The 23,133-nt window shown below is 52.7% G+C and overlaps 1 protein-coding gene across 2 annotated transcripts in view; it reads left to right on the top strand.

Annotated features, from left to right (window-relative positions):
* ADCY1 (adenylate cyclase 1) overlaps nt 1–23,133 on the top strand; it is a 116,447-nt gene that overhangs the window by 7,283 nt on the left and 86,031 nt on the right. For both annotated transcript variants that reach the window (XR_010945363.1, XM_067745730.1), the window contains exon 2: nt 13,546–13,695. Coding sequence is in view for 1 of the 2 variants with exons in the window: in XM_067745730.1 (XP_067601831.1) it covers nt 13,546–13,695 (150 nt within the window). In the remaining variant the exon portion in view is untranslated. The remainder of the gene's footprint in view (nt 1–13,545; nt 13,696–23,133) is intronic.

Here is a 23,133-nt window from a genome sequence, read left to right as displayed (position 1 = left end):
GGATCTGCCTTGATACTGAGCTGTCAGGGTTCTCTGGGCGGGGCTGTGCAGAGCATGCCTGTAGCTCTGGGGGCGGGGCCTCTGCGCGCGCCTGCGCGTGCTGTGGACGTGCGCGCGCACGAGTGCACACGTGTAATGTACGTGCCTGTGTGTGCACACGTAGGTGCCCGTGTGTACACACGTGCATGCATCCTGGTGTGCAGGGGTGTGAGTGTGTTCACGTGGGTGTGCCTGTGTCAGGCTTGGTACAGGGTCTGTGGTCTGAGGGCCCACAGCCTGGGCGCAGGGACAGCAAGCAGGGCCTCTGTGTGTCTAGGTCTGGAGTCGGGGGCACTTGCCGAGGTGGGCAGTGCAACTTGGAAGGGGGCCTGGCCAGGCAGTCGCGGCCTGTGGGGATCCTGTGGGCAGCGGGGCTGCTGCAGGCCCAGAACCAGGGTGCTTATGAGGGGTCCCAGGTGAGGGGCCCCTTGTGCAGGTAGGTGGAGGGGATGTTCAGGTGAGGGATCCGGGTGCAGGGGGACAGCATGCCCAGAAGAGTGACCCTGGGGATGGGACTCCCATCCGTGGTGCATCAGGGTCACTGGACATGCTGGGTGCTCCCTCCTGCTGTCCACACCCTGCAGAGGGGGAAGCCCTCCCTGTGGGCACATTCCCAGTCTGAAGGCAGCTTTCTAGTTTGATTCTGAAGTACAGAGTGACTATATCAGGGTCCAGCTTTTCCTTTGCTGACGTAGACCCTGGCTTCCCGGGAGCACAGCTGACTCTGATGCATGGATGGGTCTTGTTGTTCATGCAGTGGCTCGTATGGGGCCCAAGGCACCATGTGCCCAGGGTGGGGGATGTCAGATGCCACACTCTGGACAAGGAGAATGACCGACCACAGCAGGGCCTGCCCCCTCGAACCTGGGCCGTGCCCGGGACCCTGGCCCTCCGGCCGGCCCTCCTGTGTGGCCTCTTGTCCCGTGCACTGTCCCCCTAGCGCCCTTCTCAGCAGCTGCCTGATGAGCCCGTGTGAGACTGCATTCTTCCAAGGGTGCTTCTCACATCTGCACTGGCAGTCTTGTGCTGCATGTGAGCATCTGAGGGAGGCGTCCGCTCTGGGACACTCTGCCCACTGCTGCTGGGAGAACTTGGTCGTGGGCATCGGTGGGAGGGGGAGCCTTGTGCTGGAGTGATGACCTTCTGTGAAATCGTTAGCGCATTTTTCTTAGTGCCTTTGCCTAGTTCCCTTATGGGAGAAACACTCTCTTGTTAAGGGAAGGCGTTGCCTCCTGAGTCAACCGTGGCCAAAGGGATCTGAAATGTGTGCTCTTTGAACTTGTTTTGCAAGGTGGCTGCTTTCCCAAACACGTGCCCTGCTGCGTGGATGAGAAGCTCAGTGAGCACATCTGGGGAATCACTGGTTTAGCCTAAGGATTTGGAAATATCTCTGATGCTTTATTTTATTTTTTTTAATTAAAAAAATTATTTATTTTATTTTTTTATTTTTGGCTGCGTTGGGTCTTCATCGCCGCACGTGGCTTTCTCTAGTCACGGTGAGCGGAGCTACTCTTTGTTGGGGTGCGCAGGCTTCTCATTGCGGTGGCTTCTCTTGTTGCAGAGCACGGGCTCCAGGCGTGCGGGCTCGGTAGCTGTGGCTCGCGGGCTCTAGAGCACAGGCTCAGTAGTTGTGGCTCGCGGGCTCTAGAGCGCAGGCTCAATAGTTGTGGCGCACGGGCTTAGTTGCTCCGCGACATGTGAGACCTTCCCGGCCCAGGGTTCAAATCCATGTCCCCTGCATTGGCAGACGGATTCTTAACCACTGTGCCACCAGGGAAGCCCCTGATGCTTTATTTTAAAGCAGATCCTTACCTGCAGGAATCACAAGTGGTTCCTGGGTACTCACTGTGTCCCGGGAGCACCCTGTACGGTGGGACCCTTTTCTGAAGTCCAGTTTGTTCAAGGGTCAGAAATGGGCAGTGGGGTGAGATCTTCTTTGTGGATAGAGTCGGCGTCCAGGTGTGTAAAGGTGAACGGAGGCGCTGAAATACTGCAGGTGCTGTTTATGGGTGGGTGGGACTTGGAGGCACACGGTCCTGTGGCCCAGCTCACTCGTGCACCAGCAGGTGGGGTGAGCCGGGACCCCAACACCAGGAGGTGCCCTTGATGAAGATGCCGAGGGTTACATAGCACTGCGCCTGGATCCTCCCGCCCCTACCTAGGTGTGGTGACCACAGCCCAGCGGGCCTCAGCCTTGGGGCTTAGAAACCCAACGGCAGGAGCTTACAAGAGCCCATCAGCATCTTTTAAAAAATAACTTGTTTTTATTTTATTTTTATTACGGAAACTTCAATCATACACAAGAGTAGAAGGGCCAGCGTGGTGATTTCTTGGGTAGAAGCCCTCAGCTCCAACAGTTACCGACTTTCTGCCCTTCTTCTTTCAAAAGATGGTAGCCCTAAAATACTTCTATTAATTGGCAAACAGAGCTAAGAAGCAATTACATTAATTTGGCAACACACCTGTGAGTGATGTGGAAAAGCCAGCTCTGCTTGAAAAGACAAGAGCGCCACCCGGCTTGCGGTGACTGAGTAGAGGTGGGAATGAATGGGTCCCCCTGTGAGCACCCTTGGAAAGGAGGTGAGAGGGACCCAGGGGTCTTAGGGCCTGGCCCACAGACCAAACGCACAGTGGCTCTGCAGGGTGGGGTGGGAGGCACGTGGGGAGTCAGGGGGTGGTGGAGCGGGGGGTGGGTGCGTTGGGCAGCAGCTCCCTCCTTGTCTTGTGACCGCACTGCCCTCTGTGACTGAGGAGGACATCCTCGAGCCGCACCCTCGAGTCCACACACCTGGCTTCTCTGCAGGACGGGCCCCGGGTCCCGTGCTGGGGACAGTCTGGGCGGCAGCAGATTGAAAATGGATCAAGTTCAGTGGAGGAGTTTGAATGCTGAGTAGGGGTGATCTTGGGGTGCCTCGGGATTGGGGGGTCAGGAGGCCGCCGAGTGAAAGGAGGGGAACCCTTGCGGGCAGAGGCATCAGTGAGCGGGAGGAGTGCCGAGGGGAGAGCGTGGGCTCCCCAGAGCTGCGTGCTGCGTGGGCCGCGGGGGCATTTGGGGTGCGACACGCTCTGTACGTGGATGGGGGAAGGGGGACAGGGGAGCGGCCGGCCTGGGAAAGTGGGCAGAGCACGGGGCTCCTCGGGTCTCAGGCCTGCCGTGGAGGCGGGATGTTGTCCTGGAGACCACGAGAGTGTGAGAGCAGCGACCGGGGGTGTGGATGCAGCAACTGGGGGTGTGGGTGCAGTGACGGGGGGACGATCTTCTGCAGATATTTGAACTCCTTTCCAAATTGCCATGAACCTTTTAAAATTTTTGTTTTTTTCTTTGTGGCGTGTGTGTGTTATTTCCCCTTATGAAGGGTCCCTCTGAGGACACCAGGGGCACACGTTTCCCGTTTAACTGCCCAGCTTGTAAATCTGAAGTGTCTGCCCTTCCTTCCTGAGGCCCTTTGGGGATGGGGCAGGGCCCTCCGGGTGGTCCAGGTCTGACGCAGGCGCTTGTGCTTTCCCTGTTTGGCTTCTTCTGTCTTTACATGCTTGGGGCTGACCAAGCGCCCTGCAGAGGAGCCTCTGCGGGAAGCCCAGCGCAGCGGAATTCCACTGGGGGACAGAGCGTCGGGGGTGTGAATGTCTGAAACTCAGCGCACACGTGCTTCAGCACCAACGGGGTGCTCGGCTCTGCCTCTCAGCTCAGCCCCCGTTCTGAGATGGCCCCTCAGGAGATGGGGAGTTTGGGGGGCAAGGGTCCCAGGGGCGAGCTGGGCCCTGTGTCTACACTGGGCGTGGTCACTGTGCTGGGGGACTCTTAGCCAGGTGGGATTATGCCCCACCCGCCCGGGCCCTGTGGAATTGGCGCGAGCGTGGGGTCTCCCTTAGGGAAGAGGTGCAGTGCAGACCACACTCCTGGGTCCACGTGGGGACCAGGCCGTGAGAGCCGCAGCGGTCCTGGTGTCATCGTCCCCTGGGAAAGCAGCCCCAGGCCGGGTGTGGTCGTGCTGGTCACTTGTGCGCCAGCCCCGGCCCAGCCTCGGAGCCCAGAAGCCAGTGGTCGGGCCCCGGAGGAGGGACTTTCTTCTGGATTGCTGTCTCCCCATGCCAAAGAGACGTCCGTTTGGCTAGTGTCCAGTGCTGGGGGGTCCCCCTGGGGTGGGAGCCCCTTGGACATCCCCATCTGGGAGGAGGTCCTCTGAGGGGCACCGAGACGTGGCACTAGTCTTGCTCGGGCCAAGTGGCAGTTTCCCACGTGGGCCTTAGAGGTGCCCGGGCACAGTTCCACTGCTGCCGACTGCTGTCCGTGGCAAGAAGCCGTGGGCTCCCCTGGGCTGGGCAATTCTGCCCGGACTGGCTGCTAACTCCCCTGGCCCAGGTGTTGTCTTGGGGCCTTCCCGGAGAACCCGAGGGGTGATCTGCCGCTGTTTCCTTCCTGTGCTGAGCAGTGAGTGATGTGGGTGCCCATGGGCTCGCCAGGAGTGCAGCCGGGCTGGACTGGGCCCGAGATGGGATCACTGCTGCAGGAGTGGTGGGTGATGCCTCCCGACGCCTCCTCCCCTGACTCTCCATCCCTCAGCCTGTGGGCACCTGCATCTCTGAGAAGCTCACGGTGACCCCCGGCCTGTCTCCCTTGTGGTTTCTGCACAGCAGGTGCTAAACCATGTGGTCACCATCTTCAGGGCACCTCCGGCCGGGCCACGAGTTCAGAGAGCTTCATGGGAGGACTTTTTTTTTTTTTGCTATGTCATGAGGCACGTGGGATCTTAGTTCCCCAACCAGGGGTTGAACCCGTGCCCTCTGCGGTGGAAGTGCGGAGTCTTAACCAACCACTGGACTGCCAGGGAAGTCCAAGAGACCTTCGTGGGGAAAGGAAAACTCCTGAACCCTGGGGAAACCCCGGGGGTGGCCGGTTTGGATCAGTAGATGCATTGGGCGTGTGAGGAAGCTCCCGTCTGGCAAGGTGCGGAGGTGGGGGGGACACCTGGTCCTAATGGTTCACATTGGGGGGGCTCCAGGTGGGAGGGCCCTGGGGGTTCCCAGGGTGGGGTGACAGGTGGTTGGCAGACGCCCTCCCCCAGTCTCCCTGAAGCGTCCCTTCCCACCAGTGATCCCATTTTAAGAAATCCCTTTGATCGGATGAATGGATACAGAAGATGTGGCACATATATACAATGGAATATTACTCAGCCATAAAAAGAAACGAAATTGAGCTATTTGTAATGAGGTGGATGGACCTAGAGTCTGTCATACAGAGTGAAGTAAGTCAGAAAGAGAAAGACAAATACCGTACGCTAACACATATATATGGAATCTAAGAAAAAAAAATGTCATGAAGAACCTAGGGGTAAGACGGGAATAAAGACGCAGATCTACTAGAGAATGGACTTGAGGACACGGGGAGGGGGAAGGGTAAGCTGTGACAAAGCGAGAGAGGCATGGACATATATACACTACCAAACGTAAGGTAGATAGCTAGTGGGAAGCAGCCGCATAGCACAGGGAGATCAGCTCTGGGCTTTGTGACCACCTAGAGGGGTGGGATAGGGAGGGTGGGAGGGAGACGCAAGAGGGAGGAGATATGGGGATATATGTATAGGTACAGCTGATTCGCTTTGTTGTGAAGCAGAAACTAACACACCATTGTAAAGCAATTATACGCCAATAAAGATGTAAAAAATAAATCAAAGAAGTCCCTTTGCTGAGTGCTGCTGGAGTGGGGGGCAGCTCCCAGCTCACTGCAGGGGTGCGGACAATGTGTGGTTTTCCTGCGGGATGCAGGGCCCACAGGTGGTCTGAAGTGGAGTGCAGTGGAGTATGGGCTTATGCCGCTCAGGTTTCCTAGCCGTGGGGGAGGTGAGCTCTTCCGGGGAGAGGGAGAACAGCTGCTTCCCCCCAGTGGGCTCCAGCCGAGCCCAGTGAGGGATGCAGTGGCTAGTGGTGGGCGGGAGGCAGGGGGAACGTCTTTCTGCTGGGCAGACGAGCAGTCCTTGGCCTAGCCATTGTACTTGGGAGGGGTGCTGACCGCACACATGGCAGGGGTGTGTGTGTGTGAGACCCAGGACCCTGGCAGATGAGGACAGACTGACTGGTCAGTCACCTTGACACACACACACACAGACACACACACACACAGACACACACACACACACACACACACACACACACACACACACACACACACAGGCTCTTTTATGCCCCCCAGGGACTCGCCATTCCTGTTTGTAATCTAACCCCAAAGATGGCAGGAAGGAAGCTAAGATGATGAGAAAATCCCCAAAGGGAGGTTTCTGATCTTCTCAACTCTAGTTTTAATTTCAAGGGCTGGAGTCCACCTTTCACATCCTCCCGTGCAGGCCTTTCCGAAGGTCCCCTCACGCGGACTCTCATGGCTCCAGGGGCCCCGCCCCCTCCTCCAGGGCTGGCCCTTCCGGATCCCTGTGTCCAGCCAGTGCCCAGGATCTCTGCTGCCATCTCAACAGTCTGCTCACGTTCTGCCTGTGTCGCAGCCACTCCCTGACTCCTTGGCACCTGTGATGGGGTCCTTGTCCTGAAACCCTGCTGCCCTGAGAGCGTCCTGCTGCCCCTGCCCTGCCGCCCCTTCCACACTTCCCACTAGGCACTTGTCCCCACCTGCCCTGGGCCTTGTGTGCAGGACAAGGGGCGGGTGAGGCCCCGGCCATCCCCCGACCAGCCACAAGCCCGGCAGCCCTGAAGCCCATGACTGCCACCACCCGTGCAGGGCCCCCAAGGCCCATCCACCCAAGGCCTGGATCCAGAGATGTGCCCGTGGCCTGGCGGGCCCTGGAGTTACGTGCCTGTGTTTGGGACGTCCTGGCCTTGGGACCTCGGGGAGATTTAACCTCTCTACGCCCGTGTCTTCCCCATAAATGGCAGGCCTCATTTCCGGGCTCACCCACCTGCCCAGGGCCTGCTTGGGGCCTGCATGGTGCCACCTTTGCTTCAGTTTGTAGCAGTCCCTGCTCGTGTGGCCTCCTGGAGGTTTACCTTCTGCTTCCTAGTAAAGGTAGGCCTGCCCACCTCCCATAGCCCTTAGAGTCCTGAACAATGGGTTCTCCTCGGTTAAGTTACTGATCTCACAGCCTCTCATGGGTGTGAGATGGGGCTTCCCTGGTGGCGCAGTGGTTGAGAGTCCGCCTGCCGATGCAGGGGACACGGCTTCGTGCCCCAGTCCGGGAAGATCCTACATGCCGCGGAGCGGCTGGGCCCGTGAGCCATGGCCACTGAGCCTGCGCGTCCGGAGCCTGCGTTCTGCGGCGGGAGAGGCCACAACAGTGAGAGGCCTGCGTACTGCAAAAAAAAAAAAAAAAAAAACATAATGATGCAACGTTCAGGTGCGTGTAAAGGGGTGGGGGGCAGTGAGCCCTGTTGGTTGTGCAGGAAGCGAAGCTGCCGCGGCCTCGTGCTGAGCGGCAGGGGGAGAGCTGAGGACAGCGCAGCGGGGCCTGGGGGCCAGGGTGGAAGGTGAGGGTCTTGAACGAGCTCTAGGGCGGCGTGCCAGGCAGGGAGCAGGGACGTGGGATGGCGGAGTGCCGGCGGTGTTTAGAACTCTTGGTGCGCAGGAGATGCTCACTTGACGAGGGCTCCCAGCCCTGCCTGAGAAACTAGCCAAGACCTGGGCATGTGATTCCATCTGCAGGGCGTGTGGGGTTTGGGGGGCAGCGGGCGAGGGCCCTCCGGCTGGAGAGCAGTTGTGTGCCTTCCTGAGTGCAGGCCAACTGCAGGGATGTAAACGCCTGAGGAGGAATTCTCCCCCCAAGTCTTTGCCCTGTGTCACAAGAGTGGCAAAATATTGGGAAGTGCTGCGAGTACCATCGATACGTCATGGTTAAGAGAAAGATGCGCTTCGTCGTGGTTTCCTGCAGTCACTGAATCAGTGATTCTGAGCACACGTCTGACCGACAGAGTGGGTGCCCCGGAAGTCCCCAGCTGGGCCACTCGGATGAGGGGACACAGACAGAAGGTCTAGCCCCCCTCCCCCCGTGCCCTCCAGGTGGTGGCCTTAACCTCCTGGCTGGGTCTGTATCTTTGTGGTCACTGTGGACTCAGAAAAGGCCTCCATTCCACATGCCAGACCAGGCCTGTTTGTTCTCATTCCAGCCTCAGAACTCATCTCCTCCCAGCCCCGGCAAGGCTCGCCTGGCCCTCTGGGACCTGGAGTGGCCGGGACAGGAGAGCCCTGCCTGCCACAGGGGACATCTGGACAGTTCATGTTGACTGATGACCCCACGCGCCCACCCACTGCGCGGTACCAGCTTCTCCCTGCTCTACACTGGCCTTCCCAAGGGGCCGGGGGACCCCCAGTGCCCACTGTGGGGTGGGGTTGGCTGCCTGCCCCGTGGGCAGAGGCTGACGAGCTGCCGTGGCCATGCACACCTGTCGCCAGGTGATCTCATCCTTTTCCCTGCAGTGCTTCCTCTGCTGGCCGTCTGCCCAGGTCACGGGGCCTGCAGGGCAAGGGCTTGGGAGGGGGATGCTCCTGCCAGGCCTGCCCCGCACGCTCCAGTGCCGTTCCCTGGGCTGCGTGATCTGGTCCATGTGTGCATGTGTCTGTGGGCTGTGTCCCAGCAGCTCCCACCAGCTCAGCCTGCCCCAGAAGCCACGTCACTTTCAGACACTAGGACACGTTGATGCCTTGCCTCTTTGTTTTTTTTTTTTTTTATATTTTTCCCAGTCTAGCTCTTATATTTAGATTTTTGATCCATTTTTAAAAATAAATTTATTTGTTTACTGCTTTTATCTTTGCCTGTGTTGGGTCTTTGCTGCTGCGCGCAGGCTTTCTCTAGCTGTGGTGAGTGGGGGCTACTCTTTGTTGCAGTGCGCGGGCTTCTCATTGCGGTGGCTTCTCGTTGCGGAGCATGGGCTCTAGGCACGCGGGCTTCAATAGTTGTGGCATGTGGGCTCAGTAGTTATGGCTCGCGGGCTCTAGAGTGCAGGCTCAGTAGTTGTGGCACGCGGGCTTAGTAGCTCTGTGGTATGTGGGATCTTCTCGGACCAGGGCTTGAACCCATGTCCCCTGCATTGGCAGGCGGATTCGTAACCACTGCGCCACCAGGGAAGCCTGATGTCTTGCCTCTTTTGTGCCTCTCTTGATCGTGGAAAAGCTGGGGTCCCTCCCCACTGCCCATCTGACGAGGCATATGAGAGTTGGGACACAGTCTTATCAGGTCTCGTCCGAGACAGCCTGGAGAGAGGTTGGGCAGTGCAGGTGGCAGCACAGGTGTCTGCGTGTGAGTTCTCCCTCTGTCCCTTTCCAGCAATGTGACGGGGCCCAGCCCCCTCACCACCCCTGTGTCCTCAGTTATTCATTCAAGAAATACCAGGCACCTGGTATGATACGAGAGGCTCTATTCCAGGCTCCCGGATCAGTCGTGGACCTGACAGACTGAGGCCCCTCGAGGGCTAGACAGCATGCAGGGAAGGTGACAAGTGAGTTAATGTTATATAACGTGTTGGAAGACGGTAACTGCTAAAAACAATAGAAGGAAAGGAAGAAGGAAAGAAATAGAACTGGTCAGCGGGAGAATACTCCAAGCCCAGGTGAGAGTGTGTGCCTTTGTAGACACAGGGGTCGGGTCGGCTGTTTCGAGAAGGTGCCTTGTGAGTGGAAGCCCTGGAGGTCGGGGGTGAGCGCTGTGTGGGAAAGGGGTCCCACCCAGGGACGCAGGGCAGAGGCCCTAAGAAAGCAGGCGAGGCCGGGGGGACACGAGGAGGACAGGGTGTAGGGGCCTCTGGCCTGGGCCACGGAGGGCTTTGGGCACAGGAAGACTGCAGGTCAGGGGTTCAGGGCAGAGGACCGTGCGGGGAGCCTGCAGAGCTGGGAGGAGCACAGGGCGGGTTAGGAGGTAGCTCGGTAGCCAAGCAGCCGTCGGCAGCGGGGTGTCAGCGCCCCGTCTGTTGGAGACGGAGCCGGGAGGATTTGCTGGTGGGGGCAATGGGCCCAGGCCTGAGGGGCTTCCAGGGGCCCGGGTCTGCTGAGGTGGGAGAGGCTACCAGGGTGAGTGCTGGGGGTGACCAGGGGTCCTGCCAGGGTCTGTCCCATGCAACGTTGGGCTGGGGAGGGGCACGGCTGGCTGGCCCAAGCTGAAGGTGTCGATCTGGGGTCTTTGGCACAGGGCTGGGCTCCCGAGGTGAGTGTGGATGAGACATCACGAGGGGTGGAGTTTGCGGTGGAGGGGGGTCCAGGTGTGAGGCGTGGACCAGAGGAGGCTGGGGAAGGGGCCAGGGGAGGGGAGCTGACGGTGGGCTGGGCACTGGGACCTGAGCGTGGGCTCAGGATGTGAAGGTGGCCCCGCCCAGGGCAGCTGTGAAGGGAAGGCAGGCTGGGGTGCGGCCCAGGCGGGGTGAGGTGAGGCCTTTTCAGGAGTTTTGCTGGAAAGGGGAGAAAGATGGGCCCGCCTGGGAGAGGAAGAGGCGTTAAGAGAAGGATCTCATTTTCAGGGGAAAGAAATAATCAGACGCTTGCTGTCGAGGATGATGGTTGGAAGTTGCGGGTCCCAGTTGAAGTGGGGAGGGGGGGCCCCGCAGGCAGTGGGCAGTGGGACCGGCTGGGCTGGGCAGAGGGAGGTCCCCGGGGGAGGAGGGACAGACGAGGATTCCCTTGTGGCCGGAGGAGCACCCCAGGCACAGGGTTGTGCACGGAGCTGGCTTCGCTTCCAGAGTGTGAGCGGGTAGGGGGCTGTCCTGTTGGGCTGTGGAGTTTCAGCTAGACAAGGAAGAGAGCTCGAAGGGCAAGCCTTCCAAGGGTGGGAAAGGTGCAGGATTGAGGTCCTGGCAGGGCCCTGGCATCCAGGGCAGCATGGGCTGTGGGAAGGTCCTTGGGGGCCCAGATGCTGAGGCCCGGTGTGCAGGTCTGCTGGGTGTGCCGCGCCCTCTGCAGCGGGGGGCCCTGCCCTTACACAGGGCCTGTGTGTGTAGTGCCAGCAGGGATGCCGTGGGGTTGGCAAGGACTTGGCAGTACCAGGACGCCCTATGGTCCTGCGGCCACGTGCTCTGGGGTGTGGTACTCAGCCTCCACCCCGGCACGTACCCTTCCCCGAGCTCAGAACCCTCTCAGCCTGTTGCCCCCATCCCCTCTCTTCTGGTGCCGGTGTGAACCAACGCCCTCTCCAGGTGACCTCTGGGCCAGATTCTCTCTGCCTTGTCACCCTCGTCCCTGATCACTGATTAGGAGGCCAGTCTTGATACCTCCCTGTGCCCCATGGGGGCAGGGGCTGCACCTCTTGTCGCTGCTGTGTGCCCGTCACCGTGGCTGCTGGTCTGGGGGTGTGTGGGAATGCAGGGGGGCCGGTGTGCCAGCAGCTTCTCGTGGACGGCCTCCTCTTCCACTCTCCTGCGGGAAGATCTCTGGGGCGCGTGGAAGCACCCTGGGTGTGTGAATGTGAATGCAGAGCACCAGGCAGGGGAGACCTGCCCGCTCCCCAGATCGCTGCTTCCGCCTCGCCCTGCCCGCCAGACTCCAGCTGTGGGGTGTGCCGTGGGGCTGTTTTCCATGTGAGCAGCTCACACGGTGTGGCAGGGCAGCTAGGTACTCAGTGACTGCGTGGCTGGGCCTTGCTGTCCCTGGGGGGGTCACCATGGCCAGAGTAAAGGGAAGGTGGGTGTAGAGGAGGTGACAAGGTGGGGCTCCCGGTGACCCAGCCCGCTCCCACTCTGCTCCTGAGTTTTCCCTTGACCAAACTGCCCAGCCTCTGCTGGCCCTTCTGCCCCCAGCCCATGCCTCACGTCTCTGCCCAGACCTCAGTAGGGACCCGCACTCCCCCCCTTTTCTGCCATCGGCCACCTGAGGCCCTGCATTCTGGAAAAGCCGCATCTGCCAGGTGTGACCTGTGGCGTCCTGCACCCTGTGCTGAGCTGACCCCGGGCGCCTGGCCCCTCAGTTGGACTCCTTATTCTCCACCCGACTGCGTACTCCGCTCGACAGTGACAGCTGGGCGCTTCACTGCAGGGGTCACGGAAGCTGTGGGGCTGACGGGCTGGAGGGCATCTCGGGAGAGGTGTCCTGTGTGTTATATGTTCTGCATGTTCAAAACCTTAAATAGAGGCTGGGAGGGGCGTGCAGAAGCCACAGGTGATTAAGGGTCTGCTGGGAGAGAAGCGCATTTTGTGCAAAGACTCACTATCGTTTGAATTTTTAGAAACGTGTTCACTACTGCCTGTGGGCGTTTTAAACACGCTCAGTACGCATTTAAATATTGACTCCACCAAATTACAATTTATTGTTTCATATACGCCGGTCTTCCCGCTGCCACCAGAAAAGCGCCTTCATCTACAGACTGGGATGAGCTGATCCTAGAATACAGCAGGTGGTCCTTTAGACGCAGAAAACGCTGCGTGGTACGGGGGCCAGTGCAGTGCACCGGAGTGCAGCCAGTGCTGGCCACTGTGCCTGTGAGAGGTGGCACAGGCGTTGAAGATGCATTTGTGTTCCAGCCCCGCACCGGGTTAAAGCATGGACGCTCCAGCTAGCGGGACGCTCAGATTTGGAGGTGTTCAGGGGCACAGCGAAGATGATCAGCGTCACATGGAGATACTCGGGGTCACATGGAGATGGTTGGGTCGCACGGAGATGCCCAGGTCACATGGAGACGCTCAGGTCACAATGAGGTGTTCTGGGTGACAGTGGGCACCATTTTTTTTTTTTTTTTTGTGGTACGTGGGCCTCTCACTGTTGTGGCCTCTCCCGTTGTGGAGCACAGGCTCCGGACGCGCAGGCTCAGCGGCCATGGCTCACGGGCCCAGCCGCTCCGCGGCATGTGGGATCTTCCCGGATCGGGGCACGAACCCGCGTCCCCTGCATCGGCAGGCAGACTCTCAACCACTGTGCTGCCAGGGAAGCCCTCTTTTTTGTTTTTAATCAACTCTCCTTCACTGCTTCTCTCCAGAGCTTTCCATGTTGCCTTTGTGGGAATAACCACTCTGTCTTCACGTTCAAAACTTCTGGGTGTAATGGTTTCCTCGGGCTGTTGTAACTAAGTGCCCAGACTGGGTGGCTTAAACAACAGACATTACTTCTCACACTTCTGGAGGCTGGTTTCTCCCGAAACCTTTCTTCTTGGTGTGTCGACGGCCATCTTCTCCCTGTGTCCTGTCTTCCCTCCGTGCGTGTCTGTGTCCTGATCTCCTCTTCTTATAAGGACACCAGTCATGTTGGATTAGGGCCCAGCCTAATGGCCTCATTTTAACTTGATTACCTCTTGAAAGACCCTGTGTCCAAATACAGGCCCAGGCTGGGGGGTTAGGGGTGAGGACTTCCACGTGAATTTCGGGGGACACACCTTGCGTCCTTTCCTACTGTTCCGTTACGTGACAAGCTTATAGCACAGGTGACCCCTGCACAGGGTGAGGGATGAGGCCTGGCTCGTGGCCATGTGAAACCGGCTTGGCACCGTGGGTCTGGCTGGCGTAGTCGTTTCATGGGCTGGTGGTCGGAGGACGCGTAGGAGCCTCTGCTGAGCTGGGCCCTGTGTGTAGCCCTCTGCAATGTTCTCTCCCCTCCAGCTCGGTGCCAACGCCCTGCTCTTCCTTGGCGTGAACATGTACGGGGTCTTCGTGAGGATCCTGGCTGAGCGCTCCCAGAGGAAGGCCTTCCTGCAGGCCCGGAACTGCATCGAGGACCGGCTGAGGCTGGAGGATGAGAACGAGAAGCAGGTCAGTACCGGGGTCTCGCCCCGAGGGACATGGGGGGCCCGGGGCGGGGGGCATAGAGCCGCACAGCCTTCTCACCAAGGGCACTGGGAGTGAGGCCCAGCCTGGCCCGCCTGGGAGTCGCGTAGGGGCCTCAGGCCCCCGCTGGCCCCTCTGTCTCTGTGGACCAGCCCCCTCAGCTGGTCGGAGGAGAGGGGACAGCTGCGTGGGAGCAGAGGCAGAAGAACTGCCACCCGTGGTCATCCCTGGGCTTCGGCGTAACTGTTGGTGACATGAGGTACGGGGCTGTGGACGAGACGCCCAGGAGGCAGGCCTCAGTGGAGGCAGAGGAGAGCTGGCCTTGGTGCCGCTGGAAGGCGCTGAGTTGCTAGGAAGTGATGGTCACCCTGTGAGCCTCACACCCGCAGCTTGGCCTGAGGCTGCAGAGCACCCTGCCCGGCTCCTGCCAGGCCTGCTGGGGCAGCTGCACTGTCCCCTGTGATCTAAAGGCTTGGAGGGAGCCGGGTGGGTTCCCACTGCCCCAGCTACCGTCCCCTGCATGTCGCGGGCTCACCGCTTTCGGCGGCGTTTCCTCTGCTGCTGTCCTGGGGCCGCGGGGACGCTCCAAGAGCCCTGGGCGAGGCCTTTAGCTGGGAGCACCCGGACTCCTGTGCTTTCCCAAAGTGCTTGTTTTCCCGGGGTAGGGTGGATGGGACGGGTTTATAAACGAGATGCTATTATTATTGTGAATACGAGGCGTTAAGAACAGACTGTACACTTAAAAATGCACACGCACATTTCCATTTGTAGGTATTGTAACGATGCCTAGTATTTACAGTAAAAGTTGGCCATCACTTAGAAATAGATGGCGCATGTATGTTTAGATCGTGTGTGGATCAGCGGGTGGCTCTGTCTGTGGGTGGTGTTCGTGTGGGAGATGTGTGTCTGTGAGGCTGTGTGCATTCTTGCGATGTGCATGTGGGCATGTGTGTGTTGTATGCACGTGCATGGGCACATTTGTATGTGTCTGTACACGTGTGTTTGTGGATATGTGGGGCATGTGTGCAAATGTATATGTGCGTATATGTGTGCATGTCTGTGTGTGGGTATATACATGTGTGTGGATTGCATTCACGTGGACTGCGTGTGTGCATGCCTATATGTCGCTGTACACACCGTGTGCACGTGTGTGCACTTGTGGGTGTGTGTGCATATGTGCACGTGTGGATGTGTGTGTATGAGTGTGCTGGCACCCACATGCACAAGTATAAAGAGCACGTCTCCTGGGGCTGTGCGCTGAACGTTTTCCCGTGCCAGCGTCATCAGCGCCGATGGGGAGTCTTCGGTGCGAAGAGACCCTTGAGCTTGGTGCCTTATTACGTTCATCACCTCCACGGGATCCCAGAAGTGACTCTTCAGAGTCCTCTCCCCTTAAATACATAGCCTGAAGCACTGGAAAAATCAACGTGGGGGCCATTCTTGTGTGTTTCTGAATCTTCCTTTGCTTTCTCTGTATTTTTCTATCCTCTCCATCTCCTTTCAAGTATCTTCCTTTCCCACTTCCTTCAAAAAATCACTTTCTTAAGAAAAAATATTTATTTTTACCGAAGTATAGTTGATTTACAATGTTGTGTTAGTTTCAGGTGTACAGCAAAGTGATTCACTTATACGTACATATATATCTACTTTTTTCACATTCGTTTTCCACATAGGTTATTATAAAACAATATTGAGTAGGGTTCCATGTGCTATACATTAGGTCCTTGTTGATTATCTGTTTTATATACAGTAGTGTGTATATGTTAATCCCAAACTCCCAGTTTATCCCTCCCCCCCTTCTCCTTTGGTACCCATAAGTTTGTTTTCTATGTCTGTGGGACTATTGCTGTTTTGTAAATAAGTTCATTTGTATTATTTTCTTATTTTATTTTTTTTGTGTTACGCGGGCCTCTCACTGCTGTGGCCTCTCCTGCTGCGGAGCACAGGCTCCGGACGCGCAGGCTCAGCGGCCATGGCTCACGGGCCCAGCCGCTCCGCGGCACGTGGGATCCTCCCGGACCGGGGCACGAACCCATGTCCCCTGCATCGGCAGGCGGATTCCCAACTACTGCGCCACCAGGGAAGCCCCATTTGTATTATTTTTTAAGATTCCACATGTAAGCGATATCATGTGATATTTGTCTTTCTCTGTCTGACTGATTTAGTATGCTAATCTCTAGGTCCAGCCATGTTGCTGCAAATGACATTACTTCATTCTTTTTTATGGCTGATTAATAGGCCATTGTATATATGTTCCACATCTTTTTTTTAAAATTTAATTTTATTTATTTTTTTATACAGAAGGTTTTTGTTAGTTATCGATTTTATACATATTACTGTATACATGTCAATCCCAATCTCCCAATTCATCCCACCTCCACCACCCGCTCCCCCACCCCGCTTTCCCGTCTTGGTGACCATACGTTTGTTCTCTACTTCTGTGTCTCTATTTCTGCCTTGCAAACTGGTTCATCTGTACCGGTTTTCTAGATTCCACATATATGTGTTAATATCTGATATTTGTTTTCCCCTTTCTGACTTACTTCACTCTGTATGACAGTCCTTGGGTCCATCCACGTCTCTACAAATGACCCAATTTCGTTCCTTTTTATGGCTGAGTAAATTCCATTGTATATATGTACCACATCTTCTTTATCCATTCATCTATTGATGGGCATTTAGGTTGCTTCCATGACCCGGCTATTGTAAATAGTACTGCAGTGAACATTGGGGTGCATTTTGAATTATGGTTTTCTCTGGGTGTATGCCCAGTAGTGGGATTGCTGGGTCATATGGTAGGTCTAGTTTTAGTTTTTTAAGGAACCTCCATACTGTTCTCCATAGTGGCTGTATCAATTTACATTCCCACCAACAGTGCAAGAGGGTTCCGTTTTCTCCGCACCCTCTCCAGCATTTATTGTTTGTAGATTTTTTGATGATGGCCATTCTGACTGGTGTGAGGTGATACCTCATTGTAGTTTTGATTTGCATTTCTCTAATAATTGGTGATGTTGAGCAGCTTTTCATGTGCTTCTTGGCCATCTGTATGTCTTCTTTGGAGAAATGTCTATTTAGGGCTTCTGCCCATTTTTTGATTGGGTTGTTTGTTTTTTTAATATTGAGCTGCATGAGCTGTTTATATATTTTGGAGATTAATCCTTTGTCCTTTGATTCATTTGCAAATATTTTCTCCCATTCTGAGGGTTGTCTTTTCGTCTTGTTTATAGTTTCCTTTGCTGTGCAAAAGCTTTTAAGTTTAACTAGGTCCCATTTGTTTATTTTTGTTTTTATTTCCATTACTCTAGGAGGTGGGTCAAAAAAGATCTTTCTGAGCCTGCGCGTCCGGAGCCTGTGCTCCGCAATGGGAGAGGCCACAGCAGTGAGAGGCCCGTGTACCGCAAAAAAAAAAAAAAAAAAAAAAAAAAAAAATCTTTCTGTGATTTATGTCAAAGAGTGTTCTTCCTATGTTTTCCTCTAAGAGTTTTATAGTGTCCGGTCTTACATTTAGGTCTTTAATCCATTTGGAGTTTATTTTTATGTATGATGTTAGGGAGTGTTCTAATTTCATTCTTTTACATGTACCTGTCCAGTTTTCCCAGCACCACTTATTGAAGAGACTGTTTTTTCTCCATTGTATATCCTTGCCTCCTTTGTCATAGATTAGTTGACCATAGGTGCGTGGGTTTATCTCTGAGCTTTCTATCCTGTTCCATTGATCTGTATTTCTGTTTTTGTGCCAGTACCATATTGTCTTGATGACTGTAGCTTTGTAGTATAGTCTGAAGTTGGGGAGTCTGATTCCTCCGGCTCCATTTTTTCCCCTCAAGATTGCTTTGGCTATTTGGAGTCGTTTTTGTCTCTGTACAAATTTTAAGATTTTTTATTCTAGTTCTGTAAAAATTGCTATTGGTAATTTGATAAGGATTGCATTGAATCTGTAGATTGCTTTGGGTAGTATAATCATTTTCACCATATTGATTCTTCCAATGGAAGAACATGGTATACCTCTCCATCTGTTTGTGTCATCTTTGATTTCTTTCATCAGTGTCTTATAGTTTTCTGAGTACAGGTCTTTTACCTCCTTAGGTAGGTTTATTCCTAGGTACTTTGTTCTTTTTGTTGCAGTGGTGAATGGGATTGCTTCCTTAATATCTCTTTCTGATCTTTCATTGTTAGTGTATAGGAATGCAAGAGATTTTTGTGCATTAATTTTGTATCCTGCTACTTTACCAAATTCATTGATTAGCTCTAGTAGTTTTCTGGTGGCATCTTTAGGATTCTCTATGTATAGTATCATGTCACCTGCAAACAGTGACAGTTTTACTTCTTCTTTTCCAATTTGTATTTCTTTTATTTCTTTTTCTTCTCTGATTGCCATGGCTAGCTAGGACTTCCAAAACTATGTTGAATAATAGTGGCAAGAGTGGACATCCTTGTCTTGTTCCTGATCTTAGAGGAAATGCTTTCAGTTTTTCACCAATTGAGAATGATGTTTGCTGTGGGTTTGTCATATATGGCCTTTATTTATTGAGGTCGGTTCCTTTTATGCCCACTTTCTGGAGAGTTTTTATCATAAATGTATGTTGAATTTTGTCAAAACCTTTTCCTGCATCTATTGAGATGATCATATGGTTTTTATTCTTCAGTTTGTTAATATGGCATATCACATTGCTGGATTTGCATATATTGAAGAATCCTTGCATCCCTGGGATAAATCCCAATTGATCATGTTGTATGATCCTTTTAATGTGTTGTTGGATTCTGTTTGCTGGTATTTTGTTGAGGATTTTTGCATCTGTATTCATTGGTGATATTGGTGTGTAATTTTCTTTTTTTGTAGTATCTTTGTCTGGTTTTGGTATCAGAGTGATGGTGGCCTCATAGAATGAGTTTTGGAATGTTCCTTCCTGTGCAATTTTTTTTAAGTGTTTGAGAAGGGTGGGTGTTAGCTCTTTTCTAAATGTTTGGTAGAATTCAACTGTGAAGCCATCTGGTCCTGGACTTTGGTTTGCTGGAAGATTTTTAACCACAGTTTCAATGTCATTACTTGTGATTGGTCTGTTCATATTTTCTATTACTTCCTGGTTCAGTCTTGGAAGGTTATCCCTTTCTAAGAATTTGTCCATTTCTTCCAGGTTGTCCATTTTATTGGCATAGAGCTGCTTGTAGTCTCTTACGATGCTTTGTATTTCTGCGGTGTTCGTTGTAACTTCTTTTTCATTTCTAATTTTATTGATTTGAGTCCTCTCCCTCTTTTTCTTGATGAGTTTGGCTAAAGGTTTATCAATTTTGTTTATCTTCTCAAAGAACCAGCCTTTAGTTTTATTTATTTTTGCTATTGTTTTCTTTGTTTCTATTTCATTTATTTCTGCTCTGATCTTTATGATTTCTTTCCTTCTACTAAGTTTGGGTTTTGTTTGTTCTTCTTTCTCTGTTTCCTTTAGGTATAAGGTTAGATTGTTTATTTGAGGTTTTTCTTGTTTCTTGAGGTAGGCTTGTATAGCTATAAACTTCCCTCTTAGAACTGCTTTTGCTGCATCCCATAGGTTTTGGATCGTCGTGTCTTCGTTGTCATTTGTCTCTAGGTATTTTTTGATTTCCTCTTTGATTTCTTCAGTGATCTCTTGGTTATTTAGTAACGTATTGTTTAGTCTCCATGCATTTGTGTTTTTCACCTTTTTTTCCCTTGTAATTGATTTCTAATATCATAGTGTAGTGGACGGAAAAGATGCTTGATATGATTTCATTTTTCTTAAATTTACCGAGGCTTGATTTGTGACCCAAAATGTGATCTATCCTGGAGAATGTTGCATGTGCACTTGAGAGGAAAGTGTAATCTGCTATTTTCAGATCAATGTCCTATAAATATCATTTAAATCTGTTTGGTCTATTGTGTCATTTAAAGCTTCTGTTTCCTTATTAATTTTCTGTCTGGATGATCTGTCCATTGGTGTAAGTGAGGTGTTAAAGTCCACCACTATTGTTGTGTTACTGCCGATTTCCTCTTTTATAGCTGTTAGCAGTTGCCTTATGTATTGAGGTGCTCCTGTGTTGGGTGCATATATATTTATAATTGTTATATCCTTCTTGGATCGATCCCTTGATCATTATGTAGTGTCCTTCCTTGTCTCTTGTAACATTCTTTACTTTAAAGTCTATTTTATCTGGTATGAGTATTGCTACTCCAGCTTTCTTCTGAGTTCCATTTGCATGGAATATCTTTTTCCATCCCATCACTCTCAGTCTGTATGTGTCCCTAGGTCTGAAGTGGGTCTCTTGTAGACAGCATATATATGGGTCTTGTTTCTGTATCCATTCAGCGAGCCTGTGTCTTTTGTTTGGAGCATTTAATCCATTCATGTTTAAGGTAATTATTGATATTTATATTTCTAATACCATTTTCTTAATTGTCCTGGGTTTGTTTTCGTAGGTCCTTTTCTTCTCTTGTGTTTCCCACTTAGAGAATTTCCTTTAGCATTTGTTGTAGCGCTGGTTTGGTGATGCTGAATTCTCTTAGCTTTTGCTTGTCTGTAAAGCTTTTGATTTCTCTGTCAAATGTGAATGAGATCCTTGCCAGGTAGAGTCATCTTGGTTGTAGTTTCTTCCCTTTCATCACTTTAAATATATCATGCCACTCCCTCTTGGTTTGTAGAGTTTCTGCTGAGAAATCAGCTGTTAACCTTATGGGAGTTCCTTTGTATATTATTTGTCATTTTTCCTTTGTGTTTTTAATAATTTTTCTTTGTGCTTAATTTTTGGCAATTTGATTACTATATGTCTCAGTGTGTTTCTCCTTGGGTTTATCCTGCCTGGGACTCTCTGCACTTCCTGGACTTGGGTGGCTATTTCCTTTCCCAGTTAGGGAAATTTTCGACTACAGTCTCTACAAATATTTTTTCGGGTCCTTTCTCTCTCTATTCTTCTTCTGGGACCTCTAAAATGAGAACGTTGGTGTGTTTAATGTTGTCCCAGAGGTCTCTTAGGCTGTCTTCATTTCTTTTCATTCTTTATTCTTTCCGCAGCAGTGAATTCCATCATTCTGTCTTACAGGTCAGTTATCCGTTCTCCTGCCTCAGTTATTCTGCTATTGATTCCTTCTAATGTATTTTTCATTTCAGCTATTGTATTGTTCATCTCTGTTTGTTCTTTAATTCTTCTAGGTGTTTGTTCTTTAATTCTTCTAGGTCTTTGTTAAACATTTCTTTATCTTTTCAATCATTGCCTCCATTCTTTTTCCGAGGTCCTGGATCATCTTCACTATCATTACTCTGAATTCTCTTTCTGGAAGGTTGCCTCTCTCCACTTCATTTAGTTGTCTTTCTGGAGTTTTATCTTGTTCCTTCATCTGGTACATAGTCCTCTGCCTTTTCATTTTGTCTGTCTTTCTGTGAATGTGGTTTTCATTCCACAGGCTACAGAATTGTAGTTCTTCTTGCTTCTGCTGTCTGCTCTCTGGTGGATGAGGCTATCTAAGAGGCTTGTGCAAGCTTCCTGATGGAAGGGACTGGTGGTGGGTAAAGCTGGGTGTTGCTCTGGTGGGCAGAGCTCAGTAAAACTTTAATCTGCTTGTCTGCTGATGGGTGGGGCTGAGTTCCCTCCTTGTTGGTGTTTGGCCTGAGGCGACCCAGAACTGGAGCCTACAGGCTCTTTGGTGGGGCTAATGGCAGACTCTGGGAAGGTTCACGCCAAGGAGTACTTCCCAGAACTTCTGCTGCCAGTGTCCTTGTCCCCGTGGTGAGCCACAGGTGCCCCCCGCCTCTGCAGGAGACCCTCCAACACTAGCATGTAGGTCTGGTTTAGTCTCCTAGGGGTCACTGCTCCTTCCCTTGGGTCCCGATGCGCACACTACTTTGTGTGTGCCCTTCAATAGTGGAGTCTCTGTTTCCCTTGGTCGTGTCAAAGTCCTGCAGTCAAATCCCTCTAGCCTTCAAAGTCTGATTCTCTGGGAATTCCTCCTCCCCTTGCTGGACCCGCAGGTTGGGAAGCGTGACGTGGGGCTCAGAACTTTCACTCCAGTGGGTGGACTTCTGTGGTCTAAGTGTTCTCCAGTTTGTGAGTCACCCACCCAGCAGTTGTGGGATTTGATTTTATTGTGATTGCGCCCCTCCTGCCATCTCACTGCAGCTTCTCCTTTGTCTTTGGATGTGGGCTATCTTTTTTGGTGAGTTCCGGTATCTTCCTGTTGATGACTGTTCAGCAGTTAGTTGTGATTCCAGTGCTCTTGCAAGAGGGAGTGAGTGGATGTCCTTCTACTCCGCCATCTTGAAACTGTACCACACCTTCTTTATCCATTCATCTATCAAGGGGCACTTAGTTGCATCCATGTCTTGGCTCTTGTAAATAGTGCTGCTGTGAACATTGGGGTGCATGTGTCTTTTCAAATTATGGTTTTCTCTGGATCCGCTTTCTCTGGTTCTGTCTTGCGTTTCTTTTCTTACTCTTGCTGCCTTTCCTATAGACTACCTAGCATCTACCCTTAAAACATTTTCGAATGCTTGGTGTGCCCTCTGTCCCTCCAATGGGTCCCATCTGTTGATGGCGAGGATGCTGGCCATGGTGTGGCCACTCTTGCTGCCTGCGCGTGCGGGTTCTGCAAGTGCACATCCCTCCCCCTGCACGCCCGTCCAGGGAACACAGTGGCCAAGCAAGCACTCGTGCTTGCTGCGAACCTAGCCTTTGCTGCTGTACGTGTGTCACCTCTCTGCAGCTCCGAGAGCAAGGAGCTTCTCAGTCCCAGACTCACGGAAGCTCAGCGACGGGTCTGAGTTCTAACCGCCGACCTGATGTTCTTAAGCAGGAAATGTGCAATCACCCAATCCCATGAACCCAGCTGAGTGCTCTGTATTTTCGAGTTTCCGTCCTTACGCACATTCTCTTCCCTCATCTTCGTCATTTTGGTGTATACATAATTTTATTTTCTGCATTTTGACTTAACATTTCCCACAGGTGTATCCACTGGTGCCCTAAAGGTCACCTAAGACAGCTGCTGCTTCCTCGTCTTCATGCAGGTCTCCGCATCTGACTTTTAGACACCATGTTTTTAAAAATGTTTCTTTCTCATAAGCATCTTTATTCGTATAGACTTGAAGTATCCTTGGTTACATTCTCAGGAGTGCAAATATTACAGTGTCATCTCTCTCCCTGTCCTGGGTATTTTCCAAAACATGTTGTGCTTCCTTTTATCTTATAAGTAATACTTAGTTACACCCAGCTCTGGGTAGCAGTGGTTGAGTGGGGTCCTGGGGCCGACAGGGTTGGCGTCAGAGGGAGCCTGCCAGAAATGCAGATTCTCAGGCCTGCCCAGTCCCATGGCTTGGAAAGCTGGGGTGGGCCCAGCGTTCAGGGTTCTGGTGTGTATCCCCAGCGTTGCACGTGACCCACTTTCTCTCTCCCTCCGTCCCTCCTTCCCTCCTCTCTTCCTGT

This window comes from Pseudorca crassidens, chromosome 8 (assembly GCF_039906515.1).
Source record: "Pseudorca crassidens isolate mPseCra1 chromosome 8, mPseCra1.hap1, whole genome shotgun sequence".
NCBI classification, from domain to species: domain Eukaryota; kingdom Metazoa; phylum Chordata; class Mammalia; order Artiodactyla; family Delphinidae; genus Pseudorca; species Pseudorca crassidens.
Note: the sequence above shows the minus strand (reverse complement) of the source record. Positions and strands in the feature narration are given on the sequence as shown.